Source organism: Micropterus salmoides, unplaced genomic scaffold (assembly GCF_014851395.1).
Source record: "Micropterus salmoides isolate LMB-PRFRI ecotype aquatic unplaced genomic scaffold, ASM1485139v1 Ms_hic_scaffold_21, whole genome shotgun sequence".
Classification (NCBI taxonomy): Eukaryota; Metazoa; Chordata; class Actinopteri; order Centrarchiformes; family Centrarchidae; genus Micropterus; species Micropterus salmoides.
The window spans coordinates 10,573,246-10,591,636 of NW_024041262.1; the positions used below are offsets into that span (position 1 = coordinate 10,573,246).

The 18,391-nt window shown below is 43.4% G+C and overlaps 1 protein-coding gene across 1 annotated transcript in view; it reads right to left on the reverse strand.

Annotated features, from left to right (window-relative positions):
* Positions 1-17,597, reverse strand: part of bahcc1b (BAH domain and coiled-coil containing 1b) — a 52,164-nt gene extending 34,567 nt beyond the window's left edge. The window contains exons 1-2 of the mRNA XM_038735559.1: positions 17,360-17,597; positions 13,565-13,896 (exon numbers count right to left, since the gene is read on the reverse strand). Coding sequence (XP_038591487.1) covers positions 13,565-13,736 — 172 coding nt within the window. The 5' untranslated portion in view covers positions 13,737-13,896; positions 17,360-17,597. The remainder of the gene's footprint in view (positions 1-13,564; positions 13,897-17,359) is intronic.
* Positions 17,598-18,391: the final 794 nt, after the last annotated feature.

Here is an 18,391-nt window from a genome sequence, read left to right on the forward strand (position 1 = left end):
GTATATTGCACACAGCAAGGTAAAAAAAAAATCAGTGAGAAAAGAAAATAGCCCTGCACCCTCGTTTGTGTGTTTGTCTCAGCAGCTGCTGAAGAGTGCTTGATGAAATCTACAGTGAAACAAAACAGCAAGACAACAGATAACAGACCAGACCATTCCAAGGTTTCTCACTATTCTATAGAGAGAAGGAGGAGGAGGAGGAAGAAGCAATCAGGAGAGGAGAAAAGGAAGAAACCAAAGCGAGGGGCAATGCCGGTGATACAACAAATGTCACAAGGAGAAAGAAGCAAACACAGATAGAGTAACGGAGTGATATTCTTCGCTGCAGCTCTGTGAATGAACTGCTGCTGATCAATATACACTCACACAGACTCACACATACACACACACCTGGAAGGATGACGAGTTAAATCGATCTGAATACGATTGAAGATCAATATCCTCTCGTGCTCTATTGTCACATTTGCCAATTAACAAAAGCCTCTGTCCACACACTGATATACTGAACTCTCTCACACACACTGCCTTTTCTACCTACTCTGCCACTGGGGGTGACTATTGAGAGAGCCTGAGAGTCTGACAGTACATTCTCAGTGTGTGCGTGCGTGTGTGTGTGTGTGTGTCAGAGGTTCTGACTCTCGTTAGCTTGGCTGTTACGCTTATTGCCGTACATTTGGCAACCTCTCGTCAGTCCGACCCTTTCATAAGCCTCCAACCACCAAGGGCCCTGGCACCGAGCCTTCAGTGTGTGTGTGTGTGTCTGAGTGTGAGTGTGTTTGTCTTTCTGCCTGTGTGTGTGTGTGTGTGTGTGTAGGGGCAGGAGTCAAGCCAGACCTTTCTGATCTGTTTTGACACCACAGAATTGCACAAGTGACATGGCTACTCAAACAAGGCGGTTGTGGAAGGCGCTTAGACACACACACACACACACACACACACACACACACACACAAAGGTCCGTAAAAGCATTATGGCACTGGGGACACAAACACATTCAATGTGTGTGTAAGCGCCCGGGTGGTGCTTACAAAGAAAACGTTCAGGGGAGAAAAGGAGTTCTTTTGCTCGACTAGATCCAGATAGCATTTTCCTTCTGCTCTATCTTATTATTCATCAATTGACTCATTCATGTTAGAGAGCGCAGGGTGTGCAAGCAAAGCATGGCATGTCGCCTGGGATGAGCGGCTGTACTGAATCACATTACGGCGGGAAGAAGAGAGAGGACAGAGAAAGAGAAAGGGAGAGAAAGAGAGAGAGAAAGAGTGGAGGGGAAAAACGAGATGAAAGAGCTACAAATGAGAGATTTCCCTGTGAGGCGCATAAATCAGCAGACTATGAACAGCACAGCTCAAAGCCTGACTCCCAGGCTGCGGACCACAGCCTCGCCATCCAAACACACACACACACACACACACACACACACACACACACACACTCTCTCTCTCTCTCTCTCTCTCTCTGCTACCATCTCTCTGCTTGCACAAGACGACTGCAGTTACAACCCAATCTCACTGCACCTACACGTGTGCGTTTACACCATTGAAAGCCGGTGAGGATGCTAAAAGGCGCATCATCCGCGGGCTAAAAGACTCCATGAGAATTACAAGAAATAAAAAAGCAGGAGGAGAAAAGCATGAAGAATTAAAACAACAGGGAAGAAAACATGGCACCTTGTATCAACCCAGCCTGAAAAGTCACAAAAAAACTCCGTTGTTGTTTTCCATCGGCGGACGTGGCCCACAAAATGCACCAGTAAACTGTGAGTGAGGAGGAAAATGTTCCTGCTTTTGACCACAGACTTTTTGGACACTACGCACCCACCCACCTACGGCAGAAGGAAGGACCATATATGGTAGTGGGGAGCAGGAACTCACAACACATGACAGATTCTTAGGAAGCAGGAAGGAGGGAAAAGGGGGGCTGTTAGAGTAAGTTTTTCCATGTTTTACCAAAGAAAACAGGGGAATTTGGGGAATAGGGGTCATACAAGACTGGTTCTGCTGCCTGGGTCAGAATGAGACACAAATGGTACGTGCAGGCACACACACACACACACTAATGAAAAGCATAAGGTGCTGATATTTCAGGAAAGCCTGCGGTAAGAGTCAATAATGCAATTCCGTCTAACTTGTGTGTGCATGCATGTGTGTCTGTGTGTGTGTAGGGACGTGTGTCATGGCAGCGCCCACACAGTTGCTTTGCACCTCTGGTAAACAGTGAGGTAGCCAGTTCTGGGCGTCCTCCAGTCCAGCCACGCCCCTGTGATCCACCGAGTGTGCAGCCACAGCACACACACACACACACCCTCAAAACCAGACCATAATGATTTGTAGCTTTGTATCATGTGCCTGCTGCTGGATGAAATACACCAGGGGGTCAAGACACCAGGAAGAGCACAAAGTGAGTCTAACGGAAAACACGTCACCATGAGCTGAGAGCAAAGTGGAGACAGATATGAACAGGTACACGTGTTTCTCCACGAATCATGTGAAGTTCAAACACAATACAAGTTCACCACTTACCAACATTTACTACTTTCTGGTTACATATTAGGTCTACATGTATTACGGTACATTAGCACACAGTCCCTGTTAAACACATGTTCTTTAGTGCTGCATTTTGGGACTCTGTTACTTATTAACATGTATTCCTGATTAGCATAATGGTTCAAAACCATGAAAGCTGACTATATACAATGACTGTGTGATGCAGTGGTTCACTATTTGGCCCAAATATTACTGTGATGTATAATAATGGAAGTAATAAGAGAAGAATGTAGTTTCCACAAGTTTAAATTTCATTCATGTTTAACAAAAAATAACTCTTCACCTGCACTGGAAAATTTTTCTAAGAATTTCTTTCTCAGTTAAAATAACTGATAAACATTTTCAATTCAACATTTTTGAATTAGGTGATTTTCTACCAGCGAGACAAATTAGGCCATCCAGTGACTGAAATGTAAACAAGCAAAAGTAGAGTGTAACTTTATTTTCTGCAATTTCATTTTTCAATAGGCTAATGAATAGTTTATTATCACTGCGCTCTGTCTGCAGGCTACAGCAATAACGCTTTTGTTGGGTAGTAAATTTAAATCCACCCACTGATGCTCTAAAGCTGACATAATCAATATTTCCAGTATTTTAACAATGGATCACATACTTACTGCTTGTATTGAAAGGGGTCACTCATAGTGATGACACCTGAGAATTATGTAGTGTTTCAGCATCTTTCAGTTCATTGTTATGGTTTTCTAGCCAGAAATGCTCTGATAGATCTGATCTGATCTGATTTCCAGCAGCTGCAGGCAGCTGTTTTCAGCAAAATATCTCTAAAGGCCACTGTACACTAGCTGCTCAGCAGCAAAAAGCAGACAAAGTTAGCGACTAGCTTGTGAACATAATGGAGCATTTAGCAGCTAAAGATGAGTTGGTGGAGACCAAAAATAGAGCTAAAAAAGGAATATTAGACTAAAATTTTCAGGGGAACACAAACACAAGTCCAAACGAAGCTAATGTTGCTTTGTGCTGAATCTGTAGATAAGCTTGCTAACAAGATTTCTACTTAAACGTTTTTGGTGCCCCAGAGGCCAAAAGAGTAAATTAAGTAAAAATGAAGGAGGAAATGCAGTGAGTTTTAGCTAGCCCAAGCTAACTTAAAGCTAGCTAACAAGTGAAAAACAGCAACAGCATTGTTAAATCAACAAACTCCCATAGCTGCAGCAAATAAAACTACTTTGGTAATGATAAATTATTCAAAATGTTAGTATGAATTAATCTTTTTATGCACAGTGCTGCTATATTTTAAAGACAAAATTAAGGTGTCTTGGATTTAGATTAAGCTTTGCTTTCAAGAGTCACTACTCCTTTGTAGAAATAAATAAGATAATAAAATAAGACATGCCGTAATTGAAGTACTTGTTGGGTGTTTCTTGACATGATGTTAATCATGGACTAAATATACCAAAAAAAAAAACATGCTATTTTTTCCATTAAGGTTTGGGATTGCGGCCTCAGATTTGCAGAAGCGTGCCGTTTCAGCTAAAGTTAGCTCAAACTCCAGTGGAAACAAACACACCTACGCAGTAGAAGCAAAGCAGCAGGGCTGTTGCAGCGAAGAGGAGGACAACATCCTTTAACCAGCAGACTCAGATCCATGTCAGCAAGCATTCAACCTGCTGAAGTGTCCTTGAGCAAGACACTGAATCCCTACCAGCTCTGCCACAGCTGTAACTGACCCTGCAGTCTGATCTGCCAGCAGCCGAGAAAAGGTGAATTTCCCTACGGGGATCCAATATCACATTATTATTACAGTATGCTACTTACAAGCCATCTACAGTGCTTCCTTCAATCCCACACCACAGAGTCATATCTCAGTATCACTGGAGCAGGATGTGTGTGTGCATCTATGTATAACATGCATCTCTGTGTGTGTGTGTGTGTGTTCAACCACGCCGCGCGGTATCACCCTCCATCATCGTGAGTTGAGGGGTTGTGGTTCCTAGAGAAGCACTTTACTTAAATTAGACCCTCAACGGCTCGACATGCAGGTGTCAGCGTGTGTATATGTGTGTGTGTATGCATGTGTTCTGTATGTGTGCGCCTGTGTGGGTGTCAGACAGTCAGTGTGCCAGTGTGTATGAGGGAGAAGAACAAGAGAGGAGAGAGCGGGATCAGCAGACTGCGAACACGAGAGAGAGGCAACAAGGGAGAGAGCGGAGGAGGAGAGAGGCTAGGAGCGAGCAATGGAGGAAGGGAGGATGGGAGCCTGTGCCGACGCGAGAGACAGAGAGTGAGACATATATATAGAGGGAAAGCAGGTGAGAATAACCTAGCGTGACCTTATTTCAGCGTGGCTTTTCCATTCTTTATATTCCCTCATTGCTGTAATATTTACACAGGAATAAAAGATTATTGGATAGATCCACAGAGAGGAAATAAAGAGGAAGGAAAGGGGGGAGAGAAATAAAATAAACAAAAGAAAGAATGGGCTGATGGAGTGGGGGGAAAGATTTTAGGGCTGCAACAAATAATTATTTTCATTGTGGAACATTCTGACAATTATTTTCTTGCTTATTCAATTAATAATTTTGGCTAAGAAATGGCAAAAAAAAAATTGTGAAGAAAATGGCCCATCACAATTTCTCCAAGCGTTTCAGATGTCTTGCTTTCTCCAATTAGCACTCCAAATCCCAACAATATTCAATTCACAGTAGAGAAATAAAGGGCAACATCAAATTGGCACAAAAAAAAAATCCATCTAAACAAACTAAAAGAAATGTCCTGGCCTATTGGAAAGGAATTACCAAAGCACACACGCAGCTTATTTGGCCCCAAAAACACACACTTATAATAGCACTCTGTCTCTCCACTGACAAAGGAAGCTGAGGAAAACCATAAGGATGTACACACAGCATGGACATTGCAACAGGTAGAAACACACTGGGCAATAAATGTAATTTTGTACTGCTATCGTAAAATTTCTTTTTTTAATATTATGAAAATGAGCCCTGGCTACCAAGACTAACTTTGTTTTCACTGTACACTGTAAGCCGTTGAGACAGATCTTCAATTCCCCAAATTTTACACAACATACTGTATTCCTAGAAATCAGAAGAAAATAGGGTAAACATCCTGACACTTTGGGACAGATCAGTGAAACAGCTCTCTTGGCTGCACAATATGTATCCACAGGACTGTATTGTTAAAGATATTTGTCTTCATATTATTATTATCTGTTTATTCTCATGATAATGTATCATATTCAGTGATATGTAATTAAGACGCATGCCATTAAAGCTTATTCGATTCAAGAAAAAGACAAAGCTGAAACAAATGGAAGAGCTGATAAAACACAGACAAGACCGGCACTGAGAGGTTCTGATGAAGGTACAAACACACATTCATACACACACGTAGGCAGGAGTGAGCGCACACATGCACTCACACACACAAAAACATCCCTATATTATGCATGCTCACATGCTTCCAAACATTACAAAAACACACATCAAAACGACTGGAAAAGACAGTAGGCGGTTATTAAAGAGACAAAAGAGGAAAATAGAGAGAAGGAGAAGAGACACTTTACCAGAAAATCAAAGACGTAGAGGAGAAGAGACATAGAGAAAAGGAGAGAGACGTGGAGGTAGAGAGAGGCATGCAAAAAAGACAGAGTTTGCTTCTAATCAGCCTGGATCCAAAATTTAGACAGGCACACACAGAGGCACAAGCAGTCCCAGTAGGATTAGGACCTCAGCACTTTGTGTGTGTGTGCGTGAGTGTGTGTGTGTGGTTTGTGCACGTCCCACGAGACTGATTAGCCATGAATGACTGATGACGGATCTTTGTTGTTTTTTTCCTCTCTCCTGCTCTCTTTCCTTGTTTTCTTTCTCACTACTCTCCAGCAAGAGCATGAGAGGGGATTCAGACACACACACACACACACACACACACAAACATACATATATATATAAAGCTGCACACAGCTCCATGTATATTCAACGAAGACTTCTGAATATACTTAATGCTTTCATGTGTGTCACTGTGTAACGATCCATGCTGTTCCACACAGCTGCTTCTCTCTGTTTTACACCCCCCCGTCATACACACAAACACACATTCACACACACACACGCACACACGTACACACACACACACACACACACACACACACACACACACACACACACATATATATATATGAACCTATTTCCTATTTAAGAACACATTAGCTGTCTTTCACACCAAATACTCAATCTGTTCAATCTGCACGACTGCAGCAGTGTGACTCTGAAAAAACTTGCAGGATCTAGGATTCAGGAGGCAGGCCGACCACTCCGCCTTCTTTAACCTCACCTCCAGATGAACCTACGGCCCCCTTCCATCCATCTGAGCCCCTGACAGCAAAACAAACTGGACATAGACCCGCCTGAATGGAGGCCATTACAATATGAATGAGCCAAACAGAGCTGAAATGAATCGAATAGAGAACCAAAACACAACAGCAGAGAAAAAAGGGCCCCGGCTGAGTCAAACAAGTCAGCTCGAGTGACGATGAGTCAGGCATAAATGTGACCCTGAGACGAATTAAAGCCGGTCCATCTCAGGTGTCTTTGCTGCTGTGATAAGGGTTGCTGTGGTTGCACCGCCTCACTTTGCGGTATGCATTTTCAGGGGGTGCAGACCTGTGGATCTGGCGAGACTGTGACATCATGTCTGTCCACCCCCTGCTAAGTGATGTCACCTCTCTGTCATGTCCCGTAAACAAGGGATTGCCTTGACCCCTCTGAAGAAGTGGCAAGCCATAAAATAGCAGGGAATTATAGTGTCTTTAAACACACACGCACACATTTGTGCACACACAAAATATCCGCTTTCTTTTCACGTATCTTGCGACATTTTCCTGCATTCATATCATGAATACTAGCCAAAGCAGCCACATATTCACATAAAACACCATATACTGCTTTTTTTTAATGAACACACACACACACACACACACACACACACACACACAGAGCTTCCCCTCCTCCTGTACAGAGTAAGAAGCTGTTTTAGCCTTGTGTTTTGCGGGCTGTTTAAAATGTCATTTTTCTCTCGTTTCTCTGACTTCAAAGGCGCTGCGCTGAGCTCTCACTCCCTCTTGCCAAATCCTCCAATCGTTTTTGATTTAGTGAGTTGGCCATGGGCCGAGTAGCACCGGGACGGGCCCGTTAACAACCGGCCGAATGTTGGGGAAAGGGGGAAGGCAAGAAGAGAGGAGGGTATGGGGGGAGAAACAAATGAGGCAATGTGGAAAGGAGAGCAAGGGAGCTGAAATTGAGACAGAAATAGGAGGAGTGCTTAGAGAAGCTGGTCTGCTAATATCGTGAGGAGACGATGGGTGTGTGGGGAGTTAGACAGAGATGGGAGCTGGATATAAGAGGTGGGGGGATCGATTGAGAAGAGAGGAAAGAGGGAAGGGGGAGAGAGAGGAGTGGGGAGGTGCATGGCTGTGAGGAGGAGGAGGAGGAAGGAGGGCTGGAGGACCACTCGAAAAAGCCCAGAAGAGTGAACACAGAGTGAAGAGGAAGTGAAAGAGGAAAGCAGAAGGAGAGGAGGACGAGGGAGGGCGAGCATGTGGTTAAAGATGGGTGGAGGGGAGGTCTGGCCAGTGAGGGACAGAAGAAGAAGAAGAAAAGGGGGAAGAGGAGAGAGAGAAAAGAGCACATGGACACAGGAAGTCTGTCACTTTCCATTCACATGCCAAGTCATCAGATGGTAGTGTGTGTTCACACCCCGGAGATGTCGCAACCAAACACACCCCGCTCCCTTTCAAATCACTGCTACCGACAATAAGCAGCTGTTCACATGTTGGATGAGAGCTGGAGATGAGACAAAAGTCTTCTGTCACTGCAGCAAATGTGCTTCAGAACAAATGCACACTTCACTCAAAACTCCAACATCAAAAAGAGTTCCAGTTAATGTATTCACATTTTTATCTTTTCACTCATGTGACCTTTTAGACGACTCAAATCTCGGTCACAGTTACTCCAAGGTCAATTTGATTAGATGCAGTGGAGCATTCAGGAATATATTTGAATGATGTGCCATAGTTTGCTTGAAATATCAAAGCATACACAAGAGTCTAATTTGTAATGGAAATTACTTTAATGACTTTGCTTAATGACTTAATGCCTTTAATGCGTCAACACATATAACAGTCAGACTCATTTAACTGATTTCTTTGGCCTTGCTGCATATTTTATTTTAAGTTTAGATAAGTGCTGTACTGGTGTGGGTATGAAATCAGTTCTCCATTATTTAGAGGTTCACAAAAATAACTGTGATTGCAAAATTTAATTTTATATAGAATTAGTATGGAATGTGTGTGTCTTTAGATGAAAATTCATGCTAATACACATTAAAAATCATTACGTCAAAATTGTCCACATCCAATATACTTTGATGTAATACTGGATTAACTTTACCCAGAACCAATGGGTTGTTTTGAAGCATTAGTGTTACTGCACAAACTAAAATATGGTTATTTTTGACCCAGTGTTTTACCTTAAAACTGGCACAAATGTGCATATGACAGTCAGTAAATTAACAGTCAGTAATAAATAGGTTACTGGTAAGTAAAAAAAAAAAGCTAGAGCTCACAATCATATTTCAGTTGGGGTGAATAAAACAACAGCTATATAAAAAAAATAACACTGGGTCAAAACAACATATCGTCTTGGGTGGCTTTCTACCCATGGGTATGATGATGAAGTTAACCCAGCATTGCGTTGGTGCAATATTGACCCCAAACTGAGTCTATTATGATTTTTAGTGTGTCTCTTTTATTCTTTATCTTGAATTGAATTGACAGTTCACACTTCGCTCCGTCCTCTCTGTGTCCAATTGCAGCTCGGCTGGCCGCAGCCTTCACCAGCTGTCTCCTCCACGCAGGGGGCCGTCTTGCACGCTGCACCCAGGATGTGCCCCTTGTACCCCGGGTAGCGCTGCTGAGGTGAGGGGGGTTGGGTCTGTCTGCAACTCATCTACTGCTGACTCATCTCCCACACACACACTGAGGCAAGCGTCTTTTCTCTCTCGCTTTCACTCTTGAGAGGCAGCGGAGTCGGGGATGCCGGCCAGTGGGTGCCGTCAGGCGGTGGTAATCTGACTGGATTACCAACCAGGTGGAAACATTCAGCCTCTCTACTCCCTCTACTCCTCCTTCTCCTCCTCCCTCTCTTCCTCTGCTCCATCCATCTATCATTTGCATGCTCATATTCTCATTTCTCCCTGTTCTTTCTTTCTTTCCTCTACAGGGCCTTCCTTCACCCTTGCCTTTTCACGTTGGCTGTCTGGAAGTAACACACCTGTGCAATCAGCAACCCCCCCCCCCCCACACACACACACACACGCACACACACAAATGGTTATCTGTACCAACTACAGACCTCTGTGTCTCTAATCGCACATGCACACACACACACACATATCATCTTCTCTCTCCACGTCATGCAAGTTGTTTGTGTGTGAAGGTGTGTGCAGGTAGAAGGGCGTGTCTCATCTGCGGTGCCGTGACGATCAAAGCCAAAGCCAAGAAACTCCCAAGAGAGGAGAGACATTACTGACAGCATTAATGATGAATGGACAGGGCTGCTGCATGCAACACACACACACACACACACACACACACATACATCTACACACATTTATAGCAAGGAAACTACAGGATCTTGTGCTTCACTAACAAGACTGAACTAGAAGAAAGAACAGTAAAAGGTGGGGAGAGAGACAGAGGACAGAAGGAGAACAGGGTCAGCAGAGAAGGCCAAAGAGGATAGATTGAGAGAAAAGAAAGAGAGAAGTGGCAGAGATGTTATCTAGTCAAACCAAAACATTCTGACAAGGGTTTACTACTTTTTCAAAGCACAAAATACAAGCAGTTTAAGAGAGAACCCCTCTTTTGGACTGTGTGTATGTGTGTGTACAGCTGTGCATGCAGATGCTCACTCTTTCTGTCTGTAGTACCAGGTCACACACACAAAGTCATGTAAACAAAAACCGTCGGCTGTCTGGAAATAACACACCTGTTCAATGACAAGCCCTGCCACGCCCTCCATAATACTGCACACCTGTGCTACTGCAGGCTAAACCTAACCTCAATTACACACAGACACAGACGCACACACACATACACGTAAACACACACTTGCACAACTGCTGCCCAGGGGCTAACATCATAGAAAAGGGGAAGAAAGAGAGGGAGCGAGAGAGTGTAATAAAAGCATAGCAGTGAAACAGGGAGGGAAAAGAGAGCAAGACAGACCGAGAGAGACAAAGGCTTTCCCACTGCTCCTATCAGTAATCTAAACGCCTGTGTAATATCATTGTGGGGTTTTATCAAATGGGGGCTGAGTCTTATGGCGTTGGTATGCGGCTGTCATTCCATCACCTTGTCAAGCGCGACCATATTCAAGCAGACACCATGCTGATCTAAATAAGAGGCTTCAGCAAATTGATGGATTGCAGGTTTTCCGGGATAGGGAGAATTTTTTTTACTGAATTTCTGTAACTGATACACCCAGTTTGGTTTGGTGAGAAGGTAAAAAATGTGAGTGTGCATGTGTCTCTTTCCAAAGATCTGAAACAAACCCCCCGTTGTACCCCCCCCCCCCCCCCCCCCCCTTCCCTGGTATGGCCAACCCCACATCATATCTACCCCCTGTGCCGAGGCCTAGGGCCAGGCATACAGCTTTTTGAATCTCTAAGGGGGGCAAGCACAAAGGTAACCCCCCATCCTAACCTCCCAGCAAACACACACACACACACACCGCAACCCCCATCCCAAAACAACAATCCACTATGCCCATCTTGTCAGTCAAAACCCCATCAGGGACATGCATGGAGAGTCTGGATCTCTGGAATCTCAATACAGTGTCATGCACCTTGAGACCCAGTGAGAGGCCCTCTTGAATATATTTCAATAGCATTATCACCCTGCATTACTACGCTTTTTTTCCTTTCAGTGTTACAGAATCATTTTTAAATTAAACCATAATACATGTCAACGAGTAGAAATATCAGTCCAAGTGGAGGATTGTGTGTTTAAATTGTTGTGCAAGTTTGCTAAAACAACCTCACCATCAGACGCAGGTTTTAAAATTTCATCTTTTTGGTAAAATCATTTCAGTCATATTTAAAGGAGACATGCAGCTGAATGTCTCATGAAATATATAAAATATTTTATCAATATATAATAAATTATATTGCAGTAATTATTGTATAATATATTTAAATATAGGATAATGTAGAACTATAATTATGTAAATTAAGTAATATGTATCATACGATAGTACATTCATGTATTGCAGAATAATACATACTATAATACATTTTGTGAATATTACATTTACAAGAACACCTTTATTATTTAATACAGATGATTAAATATGATACATTTTACAATATATTTAAAAAATGTCCAAATTATAGAAAATAATAAATCTTGTACTATTAGTCCAACACGTATTGTAAATTGATTATAGAAAATTAAAGCGTGTACATACATACAGTTATATTGATAGTGAAGTGATAGTGATAGTTACAGTGAAAATGATTCTGAGCTTTACAACTACACACTGCTCTGAAGTTTAGAGTCATGAAGAGTGTAAGAAGATTTCTGAGGACAAAACAAGCTAATAAAAATATTATTGTTTGTGGTCCCTCCATATGAGGCAGCCCAGCCCAGAGCCAGGACCTGGGGCATACCAAAAGGTAACCTGGTTCAGCTTAAAATAGGCTATCTGCAAACATTGCGCCGAGTTTAATGTGCTGACCGGAAATTATGAATTTAGTTTAAATTGTTAAGAGTTAAAATTCTGTACTGGGCGTCTGCGTCATTTCTTGCTGTTATTCGAAACTAATGAATATGCAAATAAGTGGAGACAGAGGATATGAGGATCCTACACACAGCAGACGATATCATTCATAGGTCCTAGTCTCAAAGTCTATTTAAAGAACCCGCTGCATCTGCAAATGATAATTAATGAGATTTCTCATCGGGCACGTTTGCATACATCCAGTTGGTGTAGGCTTACACACTGTATGATTTTGAGCAAAGGCTTTCTTTCTTTCTCTATGCACGCACGCACGCACGCACGCACACACACACACACACCTTCCCACCCCCTTTCCCCCACCCTATTGAGACAGGATACCAAAGCTACTTGTTAAATCTAATGCATGCACTGTCAACCCATTCGCACCCCGTCACGTCCCCGCTCAATATAGAAACCGGATTTTCTGGTAGGCTATTACCCGCACCTCTATTAGCCAAAGCTCCCCTCCCCTGGACCCCGAGTTTGTGACCAGTACTAACCAGCATGTGCCCTGAACCCATCAGCACCAAACCACCCTGCTGGAGCCACACAGAGACCGTAGAAACAAGGGATATGCTCAGCTAATAGCTTTAATTTATTGTTTAATGGGAAATATAAGCAGTGGAATTACCCAATTCTAATTAATTACATCAAATGACAATGATTAGTACTTTACTAATTGATGAAACCCTATAAATCTATGACAAGATTAGGCTGTAAACGCCTTATAATCCCTGTGTAATAAAGGCGAATAATCATAGAATATTTCTAAAATAGTGAGAGGTTTTATGTGTGAAACAAAGGGAAGTATGCAGTAAATTTAAAGTTAATCTAATTGGCCAAAGAAGCCAAGTTTATTTAAGAGGGAAATTTCCCACCGTGTTCCATATTTTGACTTACGCAAGGCGGAAACACTAAACTGATAAACTATATTTATTTTCATATAGCCCATTAGACACAGAAAGCAGCTATGTCATAAGCAGTTCATTAAATTATGTCAAACATAAAACTCTTGCTAATTTCTAAATGCCCACAAAGTCTGAGCAATTTCCTTCCACAGTAAATTCTAGTTCGTCCCAAAGAGCTTCCCAAGTTTGTAGCTGAGGAGAACATATGCTTCAGATAAAAGCGAGTGACTGTTTTCTTTTTTTCCTTCCCTTTTTTTAAACCAATGCTTGTCCTTTAAGAGCTGCATTCAAAACTGACCTGAGTGCGGACCCATGGAGAGGTGGGATGAGTAGTATTTTCCGGGCTGGAAGTGAGCGGGGTGCTGCACGGAGCCGTGGCCGCCTGGCGCCATCCGAGACGCGGCGCTGTGAACCAACGCGCTCCGCTCGGTCAGGAGGTGGTGCGGAGGAGCGAAATCTCGGCTTTCCATCCCGGCGAGAACCGATAAATCCCAAATCCAAAGTAAAATCCGGAGGCACCGAAGGGCTCAGGCACCCAGATGCAAATAATCCCTTTTATGAACTTCGGGCTCCCCTCGCATTGAGCGGAGTTTTGGCTTTGCAGGGTAAAAACTGAGTTCCCGTCATGTCCTACAAAAGAGAGAGCAGGAGACACGTCAAATCGCTGACAATAATGAGCCAACCAGGGATGTAGCGCAGAAGAAAAGGAGAGACAGTCGCTGTTCATGTTTAGACAAACAGCCACTAGCCTATTTACAAAAGCAATTCAAATTTCACAAACTGCTTAAAATACCACATTTAGCCTACATATTATTCTCACTGCCTTGGTATTATCATACGTTTCCTTTAACGACCATTATGTCAGCCCAGGAAGGCGAGTAAAGTCTGTCCTGCAGATAAAAAGGTGGTTGGGCTGAGTTTATATGGATTTACCCTGCACTACATCGTTGGCCCCTAACAGAGGAGCCCCCCACCTTCATCCTGTGACCAAACACGATGCAAATAACGCACACGGAGGCTTTCTTTATCAGTGAAAAGAATGGTAAAGGAAAGAGGGGATCTGGCTCAGGTACAAACAAAAGGTGCATATAGGCTACAGTACAAGAGTTCACAGCGGTAAAAAGCCTCTCTCGATGAAGGACGAGTTGTTAAGTCTTTAGACTGAGCAAGGACTGGTCATAAACAAGCTGGACCTCGGGGCACTTGCACTGAAATGAAGAAAACCATTTGCACAACACTTCTCAGCAAGAATGCACAAATGCAGTTTTTAAATCATGACGACTCATATTCCATTACATATTACCTTAAAGTCCCCACAGTGTCCCCAAACAGACAGAAACACGTTTTTGCTCTGATTAATGGTTGTTTATGTAAATTTGTACGTTTGATTTCCTTCCCCATTCAGGTGTCATAAAAATCGGATCCACTGTAGGCTACACATTTAACGGTTGTGTCACTTCATAAAACAGAATATTCTTAATTTCAATTCAGAAAACAAGGCAATGCAACATTGGATTGATATAAATTACACAAACACACACACACACACACACCCAACCCACACAATTCTGCCTTGTATCAGTAGTGGTTGGTGTATAGGATTTGTAAATTAAATATGACTGTATTGGTGCTGTGTTCTGTAACTTGTTTCACCTTAAATGTTTTTATAAACATGTTATATGCACCACTGTAACCAGGATTCTTATTTGTTGTGTTGCTTGTTAATGATACGGCAATGAAACAGCTCTTTCTATCAACTCCTACGGAGTCAGCAGCAGTGGCCCTTGCCTCATGGCAGTGGCAAACACCATGCATCTCTGCTACACATACAGCAGCCTATATGTGGGCTATACACTGTAATCACAGACACAAATCAAATCACCTTTATACCCCAATGCGAAAGAGCAATAAACAGTGAAATAGACTCAAATCATCGACTTTATATGTATGCCTTATAGCCTAGGTCATTTACTTAAATAGGGCTCCATGTGAAGCTCAGATATGAGCTGGGTGCCTGCGTTCGCCAAACACACCCCAGCAGTCCATCCATTAGGCCTTTCAATGCATGGCACGTCCATCTAACGCTCTGTAGATGCTGATAGCACCTCCCAGGAATCAACGATAAAGGAACAAAGAAAATATCAAATGCTCTGGTGGACCAGGGGCTTATGAAGTGCATACGAATACAGGCTGCATGAGCTCGGATATTCAAGTATCCTTTACGCGCGCACACACACACACACACACACACACACACACACACACACACACACACACACAAGCTGCTCAAGGACTCCCAACTTTCAGGAATTGTGTGTTTGGGGGGCGGGGGTCTCCAAAGTTCAGCAGCCCTGACAGAGTCTGCAAATGTGTTTGTGAGTGTGTGTTGTACATTCAGACCCACAAATAACCAGTGCATGCAAATATTCAAATGCTTCCCATGCGAATATTTGCCATAAACGGCAAGTACATTTAAATAATTAAATTTCCCTTTTGTTTGTGAGAACCACGTAAATATTTTTGAACACATCTAGTCGACAGCAAGAGGAAAAATGAGGGGGTATAAGGAGAGAAGCGCAGGCTGCTGCAAGCGCGCTGGGAAGGCAAAATGGACTCTCTCCTGTCCTTAGGCTGTGAGAAACAATGGCCCTTCTCTACTGGACATCAATCATAAACCACTCTCGTCTGACATTTGTCTATACATTTTTAAATTTTCAGGCCGTAAACACACGTCCTCGGTGTTTACATTCCACGTCAACAGAGAGCCACTCAGGCTACATTTAACAACCTCAATCTAAATCCCATGTTATCGCCCGCCACGCAAACAAAACGACGTGAGCAGATCGCGCGTAACAGTTTGGGGGGGAAATGATCATTTGGATCTGCTGTGGTGTGTGTGTGCGTATACGTGGAAGGCGCTCAGACTTCCTCCCATTTCACCCAGACTCCCCCAAATCCCATACACACACACACACACGCACGCACACACACACACAGCATAGACACACGCCTCCCGAACACGCACACACAGAGACACACACTTCTCAAACACGCACACACACTCCTCGACCATCGCTGCCCTGTAAAGGGTCAAACTATCGTCAGACGAAAATCCCCCATACAAAAGTAACCAATGCTGGTCATTACATGAACTTAGCACAAAAGCCAGCAAATCCACAAAGAATTGCGTTTTTCAGATCTCATGCAATTCGTGTTTCAAACAAAAAATGCGTTTTGTGCTATTTGAACAGAAATCTAGTAAAGCATAAATGCGTGGACCTTTGGACAAAAGACAAAAATTTATTAAAAGGCATTCACTTTTGAAGTGGCCCGAGTGCAAATGCCAGCTCAGTGCCTTCAACAATTTTACAATAAAGTCACACAGCATAACCGGGACACTAAATCCGGATATTCGGAAGGCCGGCTAAATAGGAGAGACAAGCCCAGCTGAGCCGAAGAAAGCCCGGCGTCTGCACAGCCTTCATACCGAGGGGGATTGCAGGGAGCGCTGCAGTTTGCAATAAACTGCCCTGTCTCCCTCCCTCTCAACACAAAAACACACATAATAGGAAACTAACAAAGAATAATCTATAAAACTACAGGCGCGAGGAAGCGCGTTGAAAAGCGAGTGGCTTTCAATAGTCATCTGAATGAATTGGAAACACACAAGTAATTTGGCCGTGGAGAGAGGTCAAATCAAGAAGTGACACACATATCGCCCACAGCTCAGCCCTCCAGACTGGACAGGAGAGAAAAGAGTGGGAATAAGATTTCGGAAGTAAATCCTTCAAAATACTGACAAATCGTGAGACATGTTGCTTTAAAGCGAAAATTAAAATTAAGCTGCTGAATGAGGGATGTCTTTAGATTATTATTCTTTGAGGTTTAGCAGAGTCATATCAGCTTACATTGTACTATTCACTTCTCAAAAAGCAACACAGTGAATAAGAGTATTTGGATAAATAGATGCGTCTCCATTTAAATAAAACGTTAAATTTAGATCATCCTTTCTTGCATGCAGCACTTTCACCCGACATACAGTACAATCACTAAAAAATTACAAAAGGCATCTCTGAAATTATTTGCTACTTACTGGTAAGTTATATCCACTGCGTGGCGAGTACGATATAATGAAAGAAAAAGTACAAAAATATTCAAAGTGAAAATCCCCGAGTCGCAGAGGTGAAACATGTGGGATTGATTACATCCTATGCTGCTGCAGACTGTGGTGTGCAGTCAGTTGAGGTATGGGAGAGACGCATCGTAGAAGTTCAGGCTTGTAGTGAATCGAGGCTCGTTCATGCAGCCGGAGACTCAGACACGCTGGGAGGAGGAGGAGGAGGGGAGGAGAAGAAGGACGGAGGGGTGTGTGAGCGCGGGGAGGGGTGAACGCGCAGGCCTATTGGTTTGAGAACGACAATGTGAAAGCGTGCCCGTGAGGCGCCCCCCGCCCCCGCCTCACCCTACCCTTTCCTACACACACACACCCCCACCTCCCCCTCTCACCCCATCGACGGTAAACACACGCTGCTATTGGCTGCTGCTCCGAGCCAATGAAGAAGCCGCCGGAGCCGCGGAGCGAAACGGCGGGCGTTTGATTTGCAGCCCTCGGCGCACTGCGTGCACAAGCAAATGCAAGGAGACAGGCGGCACAGCTCGGCGCTGTTCAGTGAGCAGAGAGGAGAGGAACTGGAGCCGTGCAGCGCTGCCTGCACTTTCTGATCACTGGTGGAGAGCAAACAGCATCTAGCCTATTCTGTGTGATCCCACTGCAGTTCAGTTCAAATGCTGCAAGTGCTCTGAGTGTATCGTTATTTTGCTGTGTGACAGCAATGATGTGATAGTTTTATTGATGCTCCTTTAGGGAAATCCGCTTTCTCACTCGCTGCGCTGCATGTGTTTTGTTAAATAAATCCTTATTTGCAGAATCTGTATCTGATTTATTGGATTTATTTATTTATTGGATTTGCAGTGCAAGAAAATTTGCACAAATTTCCACAATCACATTGCGATAAGAGAAGTTTAGGACCTACAATTAGTAGGCTGAAGGTAGGCTAAGTGTATGTTTGATGTAGACAACGTGTCCACAGGGATACTGGGAGTAAATCTAAAGAGGGGCTTATCA